This window comes from Leptonychotes weddellii, chromosome 7 (genome assembly GCF_054177405.1).
Source record: "Leptonychotes weddellii isolate Sample4059 chromosome 7, ASM5417740v2, whole genome shotgun sequence".
NCBI lineage: Eukaryota > Metazoa > Chordata > Mammalia > Carnivora > Phocidae > Leptonychotes > Leptonychotes weddellii.
Genome location: NC_138375.1, coordinates 52,825,071 through 52,846,488, shown reverse-complemented (window position 1 = coordinate 52,846,488; position 21,418 = coordinate 52,825,071). Strand labels below are relative to the sequence as shown.

Sequence of the window (21,418 nt, the reverse complement as noted above, 5' to 3'; positions counted from 1 at the left end):
GTATGCTCATAGCAATCATAGCCATGCCAGGAAACAGTGCCTGCTCCGGAAACCACTTCCTCTCACTGTCTTGGCGTAAGGAGGAGGACCAGGTTACCTCACCTGCTTTCTTGGGTTTCCCTGTCTGTGAAACAGGAATAATACGGTACTCTCCCAGCCTACTGTGAGGACTCAATGAATCGACTGCCAATGGCTGTACAGGGCAAAGACCAGCAGCAACACCTGGGGACCGGACGACATGCAGATTTCCAGGCCCCACAACAGCCCTACTGAGGCAAACTGGGGTGGGGGGGAGGTCGGAGTTGGGGAGTGGGATTTAACAAGCCCTCCAGGTGGTTCTGATGCTTCCGCAAGTTTGACAACCTCTGCTCTAAAATATAAGCTCCACGAGGACAGGATTTCTGTTGGTCCACCGAGTCCCCAGTGCTGGAATAATGCCTGGCATATTACAGACATCCTAGCCATTCACAGGCACTCAATAAATATTTTTGAATGATTAAATGAGTCCAGATGAAACAGAAGAGGAAGGAAAACCAAGATCCAGATAGCCTGGCATTTCTAACTGTATTTGCATAGCTTGATGACTCTCTCACTAATTTGTAGTAAATATTACAAGTTGCAGACTGACTGTTGCATCTCACCCTTGCATTCCCAGCTCCTAGCGCAGTGCCCAGCTCATCCTGACAGGCTCTTGGCAACACCCTGTTGAAGGCACAAATGTCTCCCAGTTTCAAATCTAAGTTCACCCCACAACTGCCAACCGGTGCAGCAGATGGGTCTGTCCCTCCATCTTCCTAAGATGGGTAAAAGAATTCCAGAGAACACCAAGCCCCCAGTTGTAATGCAACTTATCTGTTTAACTGTCTGCCCTTCTCCCTCACCCAAGGGTACACCCTGCTGCCGCAGGGACTTTGCTCTGATCCTCAGCACTGGCACCGGAGCCTGAAGCCCAGTAGGCACTCAATAAATACCTGCTGAATGAATGGCCAACCCCTGGCTGGGTGGGACGTGATAAATACCAATGCCCTTCTGCACCACTGCCGTGCGAAAATCAGCAAGAGGTTGTGGGGGGGGGAGGGGGAGAGGACTTCTGGAGTGAAGAGACATGGTATCAAGCAGTTACAGATGAATTCCAGATACCTCCAGTTTCTGCAGCAGCCTTTTCAGTTCTGCCACGACAACTGCGATTCCTTACCCCTGCTTCACGCACAGCCCCGGTGCCAGCTCTCCGGCAAGTCACTTCACTCCAGAAATTCCAAAGAAGGGCTTGTCTCCGATAAGACTGGGGTGGGGGGAAAAGAATTTATTGACTTACTTATCTAATGAGTGCTGCCGAGGTGGTTTGCAAGCTCTGATGTCAACGTGGCTCAGATGAGCCCTGGTTTACCAGAAGACACCGGCGTTGGCAAGGAAGGAACGATCGTTCGAGTTCCTCTACGGATGCCCAGGAGGGCAAATGCGCCTCACCGGGAAGAGCTGCCATTAGAAAGCCTGACGTGCACTTGGCACTGGGCTAAGACTTGCTGTGTCTGGTGTCATCTCATCCTCGGGGGTAGGCACGTCCTACTCTGAGGAGAAGAAACTTATTCGAGGTCACCTACCACATGTAAAGACAGAGCCAGAACTTGATTTGGTGCCCTGTGAAGATCTTTACGAAGACCTTATCTACGGCAGGGAATGTGCGGTATCGTGGGACCGATGTTTGGCTGGAAGCACACAATCATTTTTCTCCTCAGTGAACAATACACTGATAGGTGTGTTTCTGTTGATTCCTCTGTCGTCAAAAAGTTCCTTTTCCCTCTTCTTCCCTCTCTCTCTACCCCTCCTCTCTCCGAATTTACTGAGAGTGCAGCGGTGCAAAGAGTAAGGCTTTGAAATCAGATGGACCTCGATTCAGATTCCAACTCTGCCTCTTTCTACCTGTCTGACCTTGAGCTTGTCACTTGCTCATTCTTAGTAGCCTCAGTTTCCCCATTTGCAAAATGCCAGAAAACTACAATGAGCAACAGTGCTTGGCATATGACAGGTACTGGATAGAAATGATAAAATGTAACTATTATTATCTTCGCTACCACCAACGTTAAAACCAGTTATTGTTTGCCTTGTTAGCAGTACAAAGACAAGCCATGTGCTTGGAAGAAATTCCTGGAATACAAAGTGAAATGCTCACAGAGCCCTAACTACCTAAGAAAAGCCACAACAGATGCAAGATCAGAAGGCTGTCCCAAGGTCACCTCATCCTAGCAGCCACCTGATGCCTGTATCTTGATACTTTATCCTCCCAAGTCAGGTACCAGTCAGTGGATCGGAAGAGCTGCCCCATTGACCAATCAAACAAGCAACCGCCACTGGGCGGGGAGAAAGCAGGCGTGGGGACGGCAGGGCTGCCATGGAACTGGGGGGGGGGGTGGACGGCAGGGCTGCCACGGAACTGGGGGTGGGGGTACGGCGGGGCTGCCACGGAACTGGGCCCAGCAACAGCAGGCAGCCGGCTGGGGAAAGTCAGCAGCTGCCGCTGGCCTGGGGTCCTGGCTGCCAACAAATGATGAATGGAGCAGGGGAAGAAAACAGGCAACAAAGGTGTCCCTAATCTTGATGCAGCTTCATTTTTTTTTTTTTTCTGGCTGACCATTGAGGGAGAACTTAAGCCTGGGTCCTTTTTCTTTGGCAGACATTTGAAACTGAAAGATCCCATTTCTTCCCAACGGTGAGATGTCATGGGTAGAAGCACTGAGGAGGCAATTGTGGGGGGTTAAGGGGGGGTGGAGAATGTGACCCACCGCACTTGTCCATTTTTAGCCCCCCCCACCCCGTCCAGCATCTTTAGAAAATGTTCTGTGTTCTCCCAACACAGCAACAGCGAATGCCTGTCTCTGCCTCAATCTCCCCCCATTACTTTGGCAAGAGGTTTTCTGCTCAGGAGCTGGAGGCTTAATGGCCTGCTGGTGAAGGTCGAATAACAAAACACCACTGTATCCAGTTTCTGAATTTTCTCTTCTTTTATCTCACTCTGAAACAGGGATTCAAGGCAGCGGAGAAGCTTGTCAGCAGCAAGCAGAGCCTCTCGCTGTTCTGCCTGAGGGTTTGCAGCCGGCTGGCCCTGTCCATGCTGCGAGACGCAGGGCGTGTGAACTTTTCACACACACTCAGCCCAGACACGGCCATCGGCCCTGTCCAAGTGGAAACCCCAGGAGATGTCACCCCAGACATTTCCCCAAGAGAAGCAGATTTCTCTGGTCCAGGGCCCCTGACTGAGCTGGCGGCTGCAGGTCCTCATTGCCTGGAGGGAGGCAGACATGGCTCGAGATAGCTCCTGACAGTCAGCATGGACAGCCGACTGCCCCTCACTTGGCAACCCCTGCAAATGCCACCAAAACCTGACCAAGGCTTCTTCCAAATCAGGAAGCTCTGCAGCAACACACCGGCCACCTTCCAACTCCCACTTATTTGAGCCTTGTCTCTCCTTATGTGCACCTGAGCTTGGTGTTCCAACCCTCCCAGTAACTAAGGCAACCTGATTCCCTTCTCTTCAAAAGAGCAGTGTTTCATAGCTACCTGGGATCCCAGGGGATTGGAGAATCAGGTCAGTTTGGCTAGGCAAGAAGCCGGGGAGGTGATGACAGAGAGTAGCTGCCTTGGCTACTAATTCCCTGGCCACTGGGAACATTTACCCAAGTGACTTGGAAACGACTCTGAGCTCTCGACACACACTGTATCCTTTAGAATTTCTTTGCCTCTGTTTCTGTTCTCACTTTCCCAGAGCTCTGGTTAGCTGGCTGCTCCCAGAAGGTGGGGTTTTTGCCCAACAGCCTCCTAATACACACTGCGGATCTCACAGGCCCCTCTGATCAGGCTTCCTCAGCAACATTATCTCCCTGAGATGCACAGCACGTTTGCTTCAGCTCAGGAATAAATGGCAACTTTCAAGGCCACCTTACTGACAGGGCACTCTGGAACAGCTACAGTTAACTTGAGTGTGGACTCAAGAGTGCCACTACCTGGACTCTGATTCGGGTGCATCACCTACTGGTGACCTTGAGCAACTTACTTTACCTTTCTAAGTCTCAGTATCCTTATCTGAACACAAAAATAATAACAACAGTACTTACCTCACAGGGTTGGCAAAAGGATGAAATGAATCCCAAAACAAAAGGCTCAGCCCAATGAGGAGCATAGAGTAAGTTCAGTACCATAGTATTCCTAGGACACGACTCACAAATGGTTGGGACAGATGAAAGAAAACTGCTGGTCTACACAGTCAGAAAGGATTATGGAAAATAACTCAGCCACAAGCATAAAATATTCCCAAATTATTACAATGGGTGAGGAGAGACTGGATCTGATTTTTAGGGAAAAGTTTGCATTAAAGCAAGTGGGAAGGAGACCTTTCCTAATGATTCAAGGTGTGACCTTGGGCAGGTAAGTCACTTGCCTCTGAGTCTTAGTTTCATCAGTGAAATGAGAGGGATGGGTTACACGACCGGAAAAGTCCATCCCAGCTACAAACTGCTACAGAGCTGAGCAGAGACTCAGTCTCCGTTTGATTTAAGTGTCCTGTAGGCACGTTCTAGTAAAAGCGAAAAGAACTGGCATTCCCAAGCGCCTCCTGGGTATCAGGCTCTGTGCTAACTGCTCTACCTGATTCAGTTCATTTAATGTCCATAACTGCTCTTGACAACTATGTGTACCTCCCTATAGTAGAAAAGACAAAAGCCAAGGCTTGCAACTTGCCAAGGTCACTCAGGTTCCCTCTTTCCACTGTCCACATTTGCTCTCAGGTTAACCATGGCCCGCCCACACCAGCATGGCTACCGGTAAGTGAAGTCCTGCTTGTCCCCACTCCATTCCCCAAGGCCAAATCCCCTAGGCAACGGGGCCCAGGCCGGGTAGCAGTGCAGCGCAGCAGTCAGATGTGTGGGTTCTGGCATCAGCGCGCCCAGCGTCCGCAACTCACCTCCAAAAAAGTTGGCTTTCACCAAACTCAGCCCCCCTGAGCCTCAGGTTCCTCATAGATCATTGTACCTATTTCCCAGGGTTGTCCGAGGGATTAAAGGAAATCACCCATATAAAGCTCTCAGCAGACTGCCTGAATACAGTAAATGCTCAGTCATTACTTCCTACCTCGCTGAACAGGAGGGCATATAGGCAGTGATGAGCAGTTTCTAAATTAATCTATGGCAGGAGTATGGACCTGGGGTCCAAGAGCCCCCCGAAATTATGTGCCAAAAACTGTATTTGCACTTTTCTTCAGGAAGCATCTTTAACCTTTGTCAGATTCTCAGAAGGATCTGTGGCCAGAAGGAGGTTCAGATCTTTTGACTGTAGACCCAACTTCCTACAATATAAATTATTTCTGAAATAAGAGGACAGGCAAATGTTCCTCAAATCATGAGAGAAGTTGCTGAGTCCTCTCAACATGGCCTCTTAGCCAAGTGGGCCTCCAGGACTTATCACATAGCCCCAGAAACTGTGCCCACAGAGCTCCTGGTGGTTCCTGGAAGAAGGTCTGAACATACACCACTGAATGAGCAGGAATTAGGCTTCAGGAACCTTCTCTGGCAGGGCCAGTTCAAACAATCCGTTCTTCCTTGGAGAACAATCGGCGTATTTGTTTTCACATACCACTAAGTTAAATACACAAGGAATGCTGGCCCTTTGCTGGAAGCTCCCAGAAGCACCCAGAGTTATTCTGCTCCAAGGGGCTGTGGAGGCCAGAGCACCTGATTCTCCAGGCCAGCCTTGCCTCAGGAGGAGCCTGTGGTGCCGTTGGAGCCTTTGGCCCAGTAGGCAGGGCCCACGCTGCCCACTGGACCCTCTCGGGTTGTTGGGACAACCGTCCTCAGGAATTTCGGCCTCCCAGTCTTGCCCTGGGTGAGAAGAGGAGAGAGTTGGCAAGGCTGGCTGCCTAGCTGCTCTTCCAGCCCGCTGGTGAAAGGGGAAGCGGAAAACCGGATTCCCTACCCCCAGCAGCCTCCAGGCCGGACAGCGCACAAAACAGCTCGGCCCCAGAGGGAGGAATGTGCCAAGACATTCTTCAGGGTTGGTAACCCGAGACGCTATTTTGTTCTTCGTGGCTAAGAAATCACTTTTCTGACTGAAGGACCGTTTGACTTACTTCTTTTCAATTCAAGGGAATGGGTGGGCATCTCCTTGATTCAGGTAAGGAAAAAGCCAAGACAAACGTAAACACACACACACACACACACACACGCTTAAGGAGAAGAATTTTTTATTTACATGATCTTTTGTTTAAGAGCATTAATTAGTTGCAGAGATATAACTACCTTGGCAGAATTTATCTCCCCCACTCCACCACCCCAAAAATGTCTGGCTCTTCTTCACTTTATTTTTTTTCCTCTTCCTTGTTACAATCCCTCTTCCCCTTCTGCCATGGGGTCAGGAGGGGTAAGGCGAGGCCAAGGAGTCTGAAACCACATCTGAGACCTGGCAGGGTCCTGCAAACATTTCATCAACTGTCTTCTCACACCAATGAAGCACTTACTTGTACCTCAGAGAGGTCAAGCGATTTACCCGAGGCCACACAGGTAAGATTATAAGACAGAAATCCCGAACGGGGTGTGCAGGAAATTCCAGAGCTCTTTCCCCAAATATTCAGTTAGCCCCACCATAACAGTGACCCCAGAGTTGTGCTCGGAACACCTCAGGGCCCTAAACTCCGGGGCCCCCCACCCACCCAGTGTGGGTGGGATGACCAGGAGGTACGAAGATGTATTAAAACCAATGACTTGCAAGGTGAAGAAAGTGAGTGGCTCAGTTAAATGCCACTATGTTTTTAATTCCTCTCCAATGCTTGCCAATCTGCCTAAAAATAAAGGCTGGGCATACCTGTTGCTGGGCTATGGGCAAGCTACAGTATAGAGCTAAAATATAATGGTGCTGGATTGGGTTTTTTTTCCCCCCTCTACTGTTTCTAAACAGGATTCTTTCTATTTATGACAACAGATATTACTAGTTTCCCATATGTGAAAGTGGTTCAAAAATTTTCAAACTGAGTTGATTTAAAGTCAAGTATTAAGTAAGCAACAGTGCAAGTCCATTGAGCACAAAACCATGGTGGTGGTTCACATGATACGAAAATTTGAAAAATAATGCTCTAGCCAAGTCAGTTTTCCACTTGCCCTCGTCCAGGGGTAAAAAATTACTGTTGTTTGAGAGGCTTTCTCAGAGCCCCAGAGAAGTCCCTAGATTCATGACCTCGGGTGAGTTAGCAGCGCTGGGTGTGGGGCTGTCCCAGTCCTCCAACATCCAACTGCTGACAGCACAGTGGCCTCAGTAAGCTGCAGGGACCAAAACCAGGCAGGAAATAGAAGACTGAACTCGCGTCTGTTCTAGAAGAGAACAAGGGGCTGCCCCGTTCACCAACGCCGGCAACAGCGTCCCTGGGGCAGATGCCCCTGAGTGGGGTGGGGAAGGAAAGTGAGTCAGGACAGATTTGGAGGTCAGAACTTCAGAGCTTGTAAAGAATCTGGCATATGGTGAGTGGTGGAAAGATCAAGATATTCAAGGAAATCACACCTCTGGGCCTCAAATTTTCTCTTAGGTTTGAAAGTAAGAGCTGGGCTCTGATCATCTATGTCCCTTCCAACTTTTAGAGCTCTTCTATTACTCCTTCCCTTCCAAGCAAACCATTAATCTGACAAATGGGGAACCTGGGGCTCAGAGGTTAAAGCAGCTTGCTCATGGGATGTTTTCTCTAGCATTAAAAATTTCTCTTCCAAGGCCACTTGGCTGCCTCAGTCAGTACAGCACGTGAATCTTGATATCGGGGTGGTGAGTTCAAGCCCCACATTAGACATAGATATATTTTTTTTAATTTCTCTTCCAGATTACATTAATGAGACATCCAGCATGCAAGAATGATGAGAATAAAGCAAGTGCCCAGTAAATGTTAAATGAATGAACTTAAAGTGCTCACAGAAACTACTGGGAATCTCAACTCAAGTTTTCTTTCTGCCTCTTTTTTTCAACCCTCACCTTGCTACACACCCCATCTTGGACTTCTGGGACCTCCATCCCAACCCTACAAGATGAAGGGTCCAAAAAATTCACCTCTATTGCTTTACAGGCACCTGATACCCAAGGTCGCACTGACCAGGTGAAAAGTCCACATTCCTAAGACACTATGACCACAGATCAGGACAACAGGGACAACAAAGAAATCTCAGAGGGTGGTCCTCTTCCCCTCCAGCCCACCCCAGAGTATACATGGGGATGGTGTGTGTAAAGAAATGCCAAGCAATCAAAACCGGGAAAAAGTCTGGAAGCTAAGAGCTACACCACACCAGTCATCTCAGACTCCACCTGCCTCAGCAAAAAAAAAAAAAAAAAAAAAAAAAAAAAAATCCCGTGCTACAGTCGGCTTGGTGCCCACCAAGGTCCAAGGTCAGGACGCGCTGGTGCAGGGCTGAGGAGCTCCGGCCCCCAGAGGAAGAAAAGGAGGAGAACGAGGTGATGGGCTGGGCTTTGCGGGAGGCCCCTCACCTCCATCTATTTCCTAACAGCTTCCAAGTTGCTGTAAGATTCCTGGAGAACCAGTCTTCCCCATCAGCCCTCCCTCCCCACCCTTCCTTTCCTTCCCACTCCCGGCCTCCAGGCCCCCTGGCTGCTCCTATGCTCTTCTCAGAGCCTCCCAGGAACCTGTCAAAAACCACACTCCAGGCTGCCTTCCCCTCCGCCTAGTGTCCTTCCTCCAGCAGTTTCCCACTGAATCCTGGGTCCCTACTACCCCCTCCAAACCAGATGATTCCCCATCTCCCCCCCCCGCCAACACACACACACATGCTGGGGAAAGCCTCCCCGGGAAGCCCCAGAATCACACTGCTAGGTTGCTTCCCCAGCCCCCGCCCGACCTCTTCCTAAAGGGGGCGGGGGGGGCGGGGCTAGAGCTTAAGGTCAAAACTCTGGGCAGGTGCCGGCTGGGGCCTAAGTCCTCCATCGGGGATGGCGGTGGGACTGCCTGGGCCAACCCACTGGCGGTCCTCTCCTCCCAGCAGCCCACCCGGGCAGCCGCATCGCTCCAGACGGCGGGGGATGGGGGGGGGGGCAGCAAGCTGAAGAAAGCGCAAGAGGCTCAGAGAGTTCCCTTGCACCCCCGGCCCAGTCCCGGCTGGTGGCCCCCGGGGCAGGAGGGAACGGGAGGTGTGGGGGCTCCCCGGGGTCCTACCTGTCCCGCGGGTCGATCCAGCTGGTGGTGCGGCTCGTGTGATCTATGTAATAGACCTTGCCGTCGAAGTCGCGCGCCTCCTCCCAGCCCTCCGGCAGGGGCAGCTCTGGCCGGGGCATCTTCCCGAGCGCGGCCCGCGCTCCCCCATGCAGCTCCCGGCCGCCGCGGGGGCCCCCGGCTCAGCGGCTCCGGCCGGCCGTACCCAGCCCGGGTGGCCGCCGAGGCACCATGATGGCGGGGGTGGGGGAGGGAGTGGCGCCCGCGGACTGGGGGCCCTAGTGGGGGCCGGCCGGGGTGGCGCCGCGGTCCATGCGGCCCTGCGGCTCCAGCCCGGCGCCGTCCGCTGCTCCCGCCGCCGGCCTCTCACGCTGCCATGTGCGCCCGCAGCGGCGCAGCGCGGGTCCGGGTACGCTCCCGGCCGGCGGGGCAGAGCGAGCCGAGCGCAGCTGCCGCCTGCCCTCCTCCGCCGCGCGGCGCGCTGCGCCCTCCACGCCGCCGCCTGCAACCGCCGCCTCCCCCTCTTCCTCCCCTTGGCCCGGCGCCGTCGCCCCTCTCCGCTGCGGCGTTCTGCGCTCGCTCGCTTTGCGACTTCTGCCTCCGCCAGGTGCGGCTCGGGCGGTGCAGGTAACCGCGCTGCCCCGGAAACGGGAGGCGGAGCGCCGGGCGCCTGGGTTCCCGGGTCCCCTCCCCGCGCCCAGGGCTGCGAGGGCGGGTCCTAGGACCCGAGACGCGCCCCCTCGTGGGACAGTCCGAACCGCCGGCCGCCCCTACACCGCCCCTGCGAGGGGAAAGGGAGACCGCCCCTTACCTGGGTCCGGGACACCGACTGGAGACCTCGGTGGCTGGAGCAAGAGCCGCTACGCCCCTGCTTTCCAACGCTCCTGACTCCGCACCTCGCGTCTAAGGTTCTTGGTACAGGTGGCCCCAAATCTTACAACTCCCCACTTCTCTTTTGTGTAGAATCAGGAGTCAGGCAAGAAGTGGTTAAATGGAAACATTCTTGCAATTCAGGGAACATAAGTTTTCCTGGATCTCTGATCCCTTCCCCCAACACACGCACCATCTGTCTCCCTCTCATTCCATTCTTCTCCCCATGTTGTTTCACCATCCCCCCCACCCCCGTATTTGCTAATGTAGCAGGCTCTCCTCTGGGTCCCTAAAATTAGGAGTGCATACTATGAATCCCCTCCCCCCGGGACGACTTCCAAGGGGTGTCAGGGGAAGCATTTTGTAAAGTAATAGTAATGATGGTCTTGTTAGCTAAATTGAGTACTTAGCCTGTCCCCGGCTGTGGACTAGCAGCTTCACCTGCGGTTCTGTCCTGTGATACTTTGAGGTAGGTATGTTATGGATTTGGGGGAAGAAGAAAGCAAAGCAAAATTCTATTTTGAAAAAAATTAGAAGAAATTTTAAAATCAGACAGCATTTCTTGAGAAAATAAAAATATGTAATTAAATATAAAAAGGTGGCACGACTGAGTTAAGGATCAGCTGGCTTGTCTGTGTTTCCTGAATGTGTTTTTAACCATTTTTGCCCTGGATATGTGGCGGGAAGATGGCCTGGGGGAATGGAGCCCAGTGCAGTGTATCCTCTTGGCTGAGCCCTCCAGTCTCCCAGAGGGGCCAGCATCCTGTGCTGTATGGGCCAGAGTGTGCTGAACAAGGGAAGGAATCCCATGTTTGTGGGCTCATTTTCTCTTAATAGATAAGACCCACCATGGCAGTTCCTTACCTCCAAATGCCTTCTGCAAAGTCAGTTACTTCCCTGAGGCCTGACCTAGGGCTTAGTGTTTGGCCCTTCCTACCCTCCTTCATTCCATAGATGCCATGCACAGAAGTCCAGAATCATGGGCCTCCGACTGGCCCGCAACACCCAAAAGTAGGAGTTCACCATCCTTTTAAGGGGGGTTCCCATAGCCCTCTTCATTTCCTCTGCTTGGGCCAAGCTTTCACAATATAAAAACCTATTATTGATTAGAGCAATAGCTCAAAAGCAAAGCCAGCATGGTGCTAGGTGCTTCACACACATGACCTCATATAAACCTCACAGCAACCCTCTGGAGTAGGGCACACTTACACATTTTACTGATGAGAAAACTGAGGCTCTAAGATGCTATATTATTGGTCAGGGATATAGAACCAATAACTAGACTCAGGTCTGTTTGACTCCAGCACTTAACCATTAACCTATTCTTTTTCCTTTCTTTCTTTCTTTCTTTCTTTCTTTCTTTCTTTCTTTCTTTCTTTCTTCCTTTCTTTCTTTTCTTTCCTCTATTTTAAATTATGCTGCAATTCCTGGACCTACCCATGGTCTGGATCTGAAATATTATGGATGCTGATGAATGCTTGTCTCTGTTGATGCTTGCTTCATAAGTATTCCGCTAAGAAGCAAGAGCTGGAATCAGTCTGTTTGGGGGCAGGTTTGTATGTGACCCGTGTGACCGTGAGTAATTTGCTTAACCAAGGTCTCCAGTCTTAGGTCTGAAAAACATCACATAGATTCCATAGGGCTTGTATTAATGGCTATAGGAGCTGAGAAATGTAGAGGGCTTGGCACTCAGACCTAAGCCAGCATCTCAGGGGCCTCATTGTGGTACATTTGGAGTGCCATGCCTAGCAGCAAGCATGCCCTTATGAAATATGAATCAGTGAACTATTTTGTGTTCCAAACACAAACCCGTGGTGTCCTTTCCCTTCCTGAAAATTGTGCATGGTTGCTTGTGACAATCTTCCCAACTGCTGATTTCCTTTTGATCTTCTCTTGCAACCCAGCCTTCTCACTGGTTGGTGTTGGTTGTGAAGGGAAACATTGTAGACCACCAAGTCCAGCTTGCTTTTTAGCCCAGGTGCCCAAGCCCTGGCATTTTCTAAATGCCTTGTTCCTTTGGACATTTAGACATGAGCAGGGGAGCAGGAGAGACCACAACAGGAATTGACTCCTTAAAGCCTTTGTCTGCTTTTGAGTCCTTTCTACCTCCATCAACCCCCTCCGCCTGCCCCCCCCTCAACAAAAGAATCTTAGGTTATCTCTCAGAAGCTGCAAGCAGGGTGAGGTAATAAAACAGATGACTGCCTGCCCCATGTGATGGCGGGTGAATCATCCCCAGGCATTCTCCGAGGCTGAGGACAAACGTGAAAGGGATTAAAGGTAAAACCAGCTCAGCCACGCGGTAGGGCAAGCTGGACATTATTCTACAGGTGACTGAACTGCAGGAATGTGAACTGAAGACAAGAAGCCCAGCCTCTCCCGGCCTTCCTCCTGGGGACTTGTCTGGCTGCCCGTGAGCTGAGTTGGAGGCATGGCCGGTACTGGAGCTGAGCAGAAGTGACCACAGGACAAGCCTTTCTTCATTCACTTTACATCCAGGGGGCCCATAGGAGACACCTGAGCCTGGCGCCCACTTAAATCCTTTCCCCCACCGCATGAGCAAAGAAGAAAGGCCAGTTTGCACACGTGTGTTTCAGAGAATTTTAGAGTGGCAAGGTAACATATTTCATGAAGATGGTAAGGAGGAGAAATTAAGCTTAAAAAAAAAAAAGGAACAGACATGTGAGCAGTAGTTTCTTGTTCGCTTGTACATTCTTCAAGGAAATGGAGGCTGTGAAGACCTCTGCTGAGATTTTTCTTCCGACACCATGCCCGAACCTCCCTACCCCATGCTGTCCCTCCCACACATCTCAGAGAAGGCACACAGTTCCATTTCTATGATTGAGCCCAGAATGTCCTTTTTCTATAGCCATGCATTATTTGAGATTCTTAATTGGACCCATGGACTGTTCCTTTCAGATGGGAAAACATATCCTAAGCCAGAGAAAATTAGGATGGAAGAAAACTTGGTATTATGAGAGCCGAGGCAGAAGAGGTGGCTTTTTAATTTATTTCTGGGTCCTCAGTGCTTAATACAGTGCTTGAAAATAAATCGAAATTAGTCTGGCACAGCCTACTCACTTTATAAGTAGATGGAATGTCTATGACTAATGTCTTATTGCCCTGGTTCTTACTAGTCCCATTTTATAGATGTGTAAACTGAGACTCCAAGAAGTGAAGTGACTTTCTTACAGTGACATACTAAATAATAGAGCCAAGATTTCAACTCAGCTCCTTCCAGTAAGTAGGTTTTGACTTCTGAATTCACAGCTATATGGGCTCTAGAGTGCCAATGAACGAGGAACTTCAAGACATAGAGGAACATCCAGGAAATCATCTTGAAGTCCTGCTTTCATTTGGATTGCTTATCTACTTGGAGTGGTTAAAGGTGGGAGGGGGCATGCTGAGGTCATAGCTGAGTTTACAATGAGAGGGCAGGGTCGAGGTGCGGGTTCTGACTTCTAAGCAGAAGAGAGACCAGCCTGATTCTTGACCTCCCCCTGTGCTGTCAACAAGACCTACCAGGGGGGTCAGGTATCAGGGGGTTTAATAGGCTAAGCTTTCTCCATGGAAGGAGGAGCACTTTTCTCCCTATGCTGCTTGCCCCCCTCCTCCCCCCACCTTTTTTCCCCTTGCTTGTTCATTTATTAACTGAACTGGATTTCTTCTGGACAAGAGGCTACCCCAGGGCTGGCAGGAGAGGTTTTGATTCTCTCATCCAAGAATCTTCTGGGTACTGGGGGCTGGAAACTGTTGAGTCTTTCACCCGGGGATGAGGAAATGAATTATGCACTGAAGGAGGAGGTGGAGATGAAATCTCAGTTTCAAGGGTGGGGTTGTGGAGAGGAGAAAGAAAGTGTGAGCAGAGGGAGGGAGTTCCTGCAGAGCGGTGCTTTTCTCTACCCCCACCCCAGCAGCAGAAGAGGAGCCCTGGTGGGAAATAGGGGTGGGGGTGCCAGTGCAGTACCCAGCAGGCTGGCTGAAAGAAGCCTCTCTTGGGTATTTATAGAGCTTGCATCGCCATGGTACCCAGGCTCTGAAATAAAACTCCAGCCCAACTGCTTAGAGACGGGTGGAATGAAAGGCTCTTTACCTGTCCATTGCTTGCAGTTTGATGCCTCATTCTCCGAATTTTAGTTGAGCAGTCTCCGTGAATTTTGTAAGATACTAGCAAGAAGAGTGTAGGGTTGGGGCTTAAACCCAGAGAAGTTGCCTCAGCAGGGAGGCTAGGTGGAGCAGTGGAAAATACAGAGGGGGCAGGGGAGAAGCCTGTGCATGAAACTTGACTCTGCATTTTGACGGGTGTGTGACTCTTAGCATGAGACTGCACCTCCTTAAGCCTCAGTTTCCCCATTTGTAAAATGAGAGCAACAATACCCACCTCACTGTCAACATGTGACAACTAAATGAGATGCTGTAGATGAAGTGCAGACTCAGCCCCTGAAACACGCGGGTTCTTTTAAAGGTGAGTCTCTGTGTACCAGACCATGGGTGAGGCACTCAGGATACAGGGTGGTTTTTGGTCTCATGGAGCTTAAGTTTAGCAGTGGCTATATACGTTATACAAGTCAACAAATGAGATAATTGCACTTTGTGGTCAATTCCAAGATGGGAAGAAATGGTGCTATGATAAAATTTCATAGGGCGGGGATTGGTAGAAAAGCTACTTTAGGCAGGGACGGAGGAGAAAGCCCTTCTGAGGAAGTGACATTTATTCAGAAAGCTGAGGTAGCCAGCCATGGGAAAGAGGCAAGGAATGTGCATTCCAGGCTATGGGGGCAGCAGGGAGAAAGACCCTGAAGATTTGGTATGGTCAACACACCAAGAGAGTCCTGTTTCCATTCCACTGACAACCACTGGAAATTGTTTCCATGAGGTGAGTCCAAGCTAGGAGGTGGTCACCCGAAAATCCTGCAATGTTTCAGACCCCATGGCTTCCTGCACTGCCATTGACATCTGATCCGGGCTGAACAGAGACCTTTCTCACCAGCCCTGGTTACTCAGCTGCCGTAAGTAGCCATCAAAGGTCTGAGACAGCCTAGTAAAAGTTGGATACTTTGTTTACTGGGTCTTTAGTTTTCAGAACTTTAATTGTGGGGGTGCCTGGGTGGCTCAGTCAGTTAAGCAGCTGCCTTCAGCTCGGGTCATGGTCTCAGGGTCCTGGGATCGAGTCCTGCATCAGGCTTCCTGCTCAGCGGGGAGTCTACTCTCTCTCACTCTGACCCTCCTCTCTGCTTGTGCTCTCTCTCTGTCTCAAATAAATAAAATCTTAAAAAAAAAAAAAAAAAGGCAGCAGCAGCTTAATTGTGTGTCTTGGCCTGGATTTCTTTGGGTTCATCTTCTTTGGGGTTCACTAAGTTTCTTGAATTTGCAGTTTGATGATTCCTGTTGTAGTCAGGAATTTTTCAGCCATTATTTCTGATTCCTTTTACAGTCCCACCTCTTCTCCTCTCTTTCTGGAACTCCCATCTTTTTTTTTTATTAAAGATTTTATTTATTTATTTGAGAGAGAGAAAGAGTGAGAGAGATAGAGAACGAGCAGGGGGAGAGGGAGAAGCAGGCTCCCTGCTGAGCTGGCAGCCCAACATGGGGTTCGATCCCAGGACCCCGGGATCATGACCCAAGCTGAAGGCAGATGCTTAACCAACTGAGCCACCCAGGCACCCTGGGACTCCCATCTTTTATTATAGTTCCTCAGGACCCTGGGGCTCTGTTCTCTTCCCTTACCTCGCCAGTCTATTTTCTCTCTGTTGTTCAGATTAGGCCATGTCTCTTGTTCTCTTTTCCACATCACTGATTCTTTCCTCTGTCTCCTTCCTTCTGCTCTTGAACCCAGCCTCTGAGCTTTTCATTTTAATTGTTTTTTATTTAAAGATTTTATTTTATTTATTTTTCCCTCTGCTGCAAGGTGAGTGGCAGAGGGAAAGGGAGAAGTGGGCTCCCTGCTGAGCAGGGAGCCCGATGCGGAGCTTGATGTGGGACTCGATCCCAGGACCCTGGGATCCTGACCCAAACCAAAGGCAGACACTTAACTCACCGAGCCACCCAGATGCCCCCATTTTAATTGTTAAAATTTTCAGTTCAAACCTTTCCATTTGGTTCTATTTTATGTCCTTTATTTCTTTGCTGAGGCTTTCTGTTTTTTCATTTTGTGTCAACTGTATCATTACTCATTGAAGCATTTTTATTTTATGTCTGTATCATTTTAATGTTGGCATCTATTGATTGTCTTTCTTTCGCTCAGTTTGAGATCTCCCTGGTTCTTCGTAGCATGAGTGATATTTATTCATTCATTCATTCATTTGTTTATTTTTAAGTAGGCTCCATGCCCAAAATGGGGCCTGAACTCACGCCCCTGAGATTGAGAGTCACATGCTCTACCAGCTGAGCCAGCCAGGCACCCTGATGAGTGATTTTTTTTTTTTTTTTGACTGAAACCTGGTCATTTTTCTATTATGCTCTGAGACTCCAGATCTTATGTAAACTGGTTTTAGCTGGCTTTCTCTGATACCGTTCCAGCAGAGGTGGGGGATGGTTGCGGGGGGGGGGAGATATTGCACCCTGTTAGTGCCAGGTGGAAGTCCAAATTCCCACTTGGTCTTGTTGACACCTTGGGGGGGTACCCTTTGGCCTTGTCTGACACAATCCTGGGAGGGTGTTGGGGCTCCTCATGAAAGCCTCTTAAAGGTGGAAGTTTAGGGTCCCTACTTGGCCTTTGCTAGTGTGACTGAAAGTGGGGCCACAGTTTTTTTCTGTGGTATTTAGCTAGAGTAAGATGGTTATTGTCTAAAAGATTTCTGTGTGCTAGTCTGCCCCTTTTCTGGTCCTCTGGCTGACTTTTTTTTTTTTTAAAGATTTTATTTATTTATTCATGAGAGACAGAGAGAGAGACAGAGGCAGAGGGAGAAGCAGGCTCCCCGCGGAGCAGGGAGCCCCATGCGGGACTCGATCCCAGGACCCTGGGATCATGACCCGAGCCGAAGGCAGACGCTTAACCGACTGAGCCACCCAGGCGTCCCCCTCTGGCTGACTTTTGCTGAACATTTTTTGTCTGGACCCATTGACATTTCTGAGTTTTTGGTTTCTCTAGCACTCAGTCTGGGATATGTGAGGCAACAAGAAAATCCAGGGAACTCATGTCCTGAGGTCCCTAGCCATCTGCCTCCTTTTCTGCACTTTGGGTCTTCTTATGTATGTTTTCTTTCTTTCTTTCTTTCTTTCTTTCTTTCTTTCTTTCTTTCTTTCTTTCTTTCTTCCTTCCTTCCTTCCTTCCTTCCTTCCTTCCTTCCTTCCTTCCTTCCTTCCTTCCTTCCTTTCTTTTTTCTTTAAAGATTTAATTTATTTGACAGAGAGACCATGAGCACAAGCAGGGGGAGCAGCAGGCAGAGGGAGAAGCAGGCTCCCCACTGAGCAGGGAGCCCAATGCGGGACTCGATCCCAGTACCCTGGGATCACGAACCGAGCCAAAGACAGACGCTTAACCGACTGAGCCACCCACGTGTCCCTGTTTTCTGTATAATGTCTAAAGGTCTTGGTTTTACTTGGCGGGAGGATTAGGGAAAAGTATGCCTATTCAATTTTTCTGGAAGAAGTTCCTGGCTTACTCCGAGCCAAGAAAACTCAGTTGTCTAAGCTGGAGTTCACCCCTTTTCCTCAAGTTAGTTTCTCCTCCCCTGTTCCTCCTCCCAGTTCCTCCTCCCCTCCTCCCCTCTCTCACGTCCCTATCTCAATTCATGTTCCCTACAGTTATCTAAGTAGGAAAATGAGGATTCTGAATTCATGTCCTTCCATAATCTCTCCCCCCTTTTTTTTTTATTTAAAGATTTTATTTATTCACCTGACAGAGAGATACACAGCAAGAGAAGGAACACAAGCAGGGGGAGTGGGAGAGGGAGAAGCAGGCTTCCCACTGAGCAAGGAGCCTGATGTGGGGCTCGATCCCAGGATCCCAGGATCATGACCCAAGCCGAAGACAGACGCTTAATGACTGAACCACCCAGGCACCCTCTCTTCCTTCTTTTTAACCTAAGCCCTAGCTCAGGTCCTTTTGTCTGATTCTTGTTTTTTGAATGGTGTCTTAACTGATCTCATGACTTGGATTCTCACCAATCTTTGCCCCTCCAGAATACCTCCTAATCTTTCCAAAGTGAGCATCCACAGGTGCATTCTTCAGAGTTAAGCTGAAATATAGGCAAATACATTAGGAAAATGTTGGCTTTAATAGGACTTCTCAGAGCTTTCAGTGCACCTACATCCACAGTGAGTAGCCAAGAAAACGGTATAGAATTGCTCAACTTTATTTGACTAAAATATCCTTTTTCTTCCTGAGGCATCTCTGGAATACAGCGATCTAAAACAGAGATTGGCAAATGTTTTCTATAAAGAACCAGATAATAAATATTTTCGGCTTTGCAAGCCATATGGTCCCTGTTGAAACTACTCACCTCTTCTCTTATAGCGGAAAGCAGCCATAGACAATATGTAAACAAGTGGCTGTGTGCCAATAAAACTTTATTTACAAAACAGAGCTCCGGCCTACAGGCTTTAGTTTACCTACCCCTGTTCTAAACATTATTTTAATTACAAAGACCTGGGTGTCATCCTAGACTTCTCCCTCTTCTTTTCTCCCTATGTCCGTTCTACCTTCAAGAGCCTGCATCCTATCTCTGAAGTTTGTATCTGCTGCTGTCTCCAATTGCGCTTGTGCTTTTTTTTTTTTTTTTTTAAGTAGGCTCCATGCTGGGCATGACGCCCAATGTGGGCCTCAAACTCATGACCCTGAGATCAAGACCTGAGCTGAGATCAAGTCCTGAGCTGAGATCAAGAGACGGATGCTTAACCAACTGAGCCAGCCGAGCGCCCCTCCACTTGTGCGACTTTAGGTGCAGGCCAGCATTGCCTGCACCGCATACAGCCTCCCAACTGGCCTTCCTCTGCCCGCTTATCCCATCATTCTGTAGAATGTGCCAGGACACCTTATGTTAACCCCTCAGTGGCTCTTCACTGGTCTTAGGATAAAGTCCCAGCAACTTAGCGCGTGTTGTAAGGTCCAGTCTGGGCTGACCCCGGTGCACTCTTCCAGTCTCGATTCCATGCCTTCTGTCCTCACACTGTGGGACTGAGCCTGAGTATGTGGCTTGCACACATGTGCTTTCCAGGCCATTTCTCCTGTTCAGAATACTCTTCCTTTGTCTTCAGCTGGCAGCTTAGATGTGCCTTCTTTCCTCATGTCCAAGGTTGGGTTATGTGTCCCTCCATCTACTTTATCCTTTAGTGATCTAGCCTTATTATTTTCTTTCTGTCTCCCTCCCTACCGCTGCTTTCTCCCAATTGGACCATAAACCTGGTGAGGACAGGGTGTTTTTTTTTTTCCTCCAGTGCCTAAAACAGGCCCGGCACACATTGACATGGGCATGTGCTAGAGGACGTACCTGATCAGGACCTAAGACTCCTTGCCACCACCTTTTAACCATTCTTCCTCCTCCTTGTAGGGAGAAGATGGCATTAATCTGTTGGAAGAATTAGGAGCCCATATGCCCCTCTAAGAAATAATTTGCCCATCTGTGGTGAGGAATGAGAATGCAGCATCCAAGGGTCCTTATGGAAGGCTTTGCTTTTTAGTTTGAGTCTGAAGGTTCTTTCTCAAAAGTCTTTGAGAGCTCTCTAACTTTCTTTATAGAGTTCTATAGCCATCAAATCATGAGGAAGAAGCCAAAAACAATGATTCACGAGTGTATCCTGGAGTACTTAAAAAAAAAAAAAGCTACAAAGGACATCCTTGGGACAGTTGGGTAAATGTGAACATGGACTATATTTTAGACAATATTATGTCAGTGTTAAATGTCTCACGAGTGGTCGTGGTACTATAGTTATGTAGGAGGATAACCCTTGTTCTCGGGAGGCAGAGATAGGAATATTTAGGGTCGAGTGTCATGATGTCTACAACTTACTTTCAAAAGATTTGGCAACCATCTGAGCATTTCAGAGGGAAGGAGAGAGAACACAAATATGGCAAAAAATGTTCATCGGTAAATAATAATATCAAAGGTACGGATTTTTGTATTTTCTTCAACTCTTCTCTCACTGAGCACGGCATCTGGCATGGAATATACCTTGATAAATGTTGGCTGAACTGCAAGAACAACTACTAGGTTGCCTAAAAGTGTGCCCTGAGTTGCTTAAGATGATCTCTTGCCTTCCTATCTATGAACTTCTGATATTGGACTTTGAGCAGCTTTGTAACCGAAAACCAGCCAACAGTCCTCTCTCTTCTGTTGAGCCAACTGGTCTGAGCTCCAGATGTATTTCATATAGCTTGACATTTTTATAGTAAGTCTTTATAAAGGCCAACAAACAAAGATAGGGAAGAAACTTGCCCATTGTATTCCAAATTAAGGAAAAGAAATGTGAGTTTGGATGTGACTGTGGGTCACAATTTCTGACCCAGAAGAAGGATGGAGACACTCTCCGGCTCATCTTCTCGGCCAGCTCCCTGGACGTCCCTTTAAGAGCTCATCTGCAGGTGGCATGCAGCCCCTCTGATGTCTACCCCCTGATCCAGCACAGGCACTGGAATTGCCTGGGAGGCTAAAGACTTGCACCTGCATGGGATTAGCAGGGATCGGTGGGCAAGTGGAGACCCTTCTCTGGCCTCAGGCTCTTGGTGTCTTATGTGTCATTTCATGGTGATCAAACAGAAGGCCCAACCCAGAGAAGGAAACCCATACGTTTGGCAGCCCTTGAGGCAAGGGGACGGGCCTTCAGAGACTGGCCTGCCCTGTGACGTGGCCATGGGCCAGAGGATGGGATGAGAGCAGGCAGATGATGCTTCGCCTCCAAGGTGGCTCATCTCTGTAACCAGGGGCTTCTCTGGGGGACAATAATAATGATGACTGTGGCCGCTGACTGAGCACTTACCCTGTTCCAGGCGCTGAACTGGCATTTGCCATATCCAGCACTCATTCTGGCCTCAGAATTTAAGTAAGCCAGGATTCAGACCCAGGTCTGCCTGACATGAAAACGCAGACTGTGGCATAGCTGGTAGACATAAGCAATGCCCACCCCAGGAATGTAGAAGGGTCCAGTGGCACGTGGGATCTTGGTAAAGTTCTAGATGAATCTGAATGGTGAATGGTGTAACTGCTACTGTGAGGGCACGTGAATAAGAAACTCGTCCCTTGCACAGGTTCTCGTGCTTAGCTGCAGCACCTCAGAAGAGAAACTCACTTCCAATCAGCAGGTTAATAAGTAACTTGGTTGCCCCTAAGAGGGCCAAGGGTCACCAGTGTGCTATCAGCGAGGGCCGCAGTTGGGCAGGGGGATCACTGACGGAGGTGGGAGGCAGATTCTGTGTCCACACGGCCCACG

At 49.4% G+C, this 21,418-nt stretch overlaps 1 protein-coding gene across 5 annotated transcripts in view; it reads right to left on the bottom strand.

Annotated features, from left to right (window-relative positions):
• WWC1 (WW and C2 domain containing 1) overlaps nucleotides 1-9,360 on the bottom strand; it is a 147,912-nt gene extending 138,552 nt beyond the window's left edge. Inside the window, exon 1 of one of the 5 annotated variants that reach the window (XM_081826293.1) lies at nucleotides 9,185-9,360. In XM_081826293.1, the coding sequence (XP_081682419.1) occupies nucleotides 9,185-9,303 (119 nt within the window). In that variant the 5' untranslated portion in view covers nucleotides 9,304-9,360. The remainder of the gene's footprint in view (nucleotides 1-9,184) is intronic. The other 4 variants (XM_081826292.1, XM_081826288.1, XM_081826289.1 and 1 more) reach the window with 4 other exon arrangements.
• Between the last annotated feature and the right edge of the window lie 12,058 nt (nucleotides 9,361-21,418).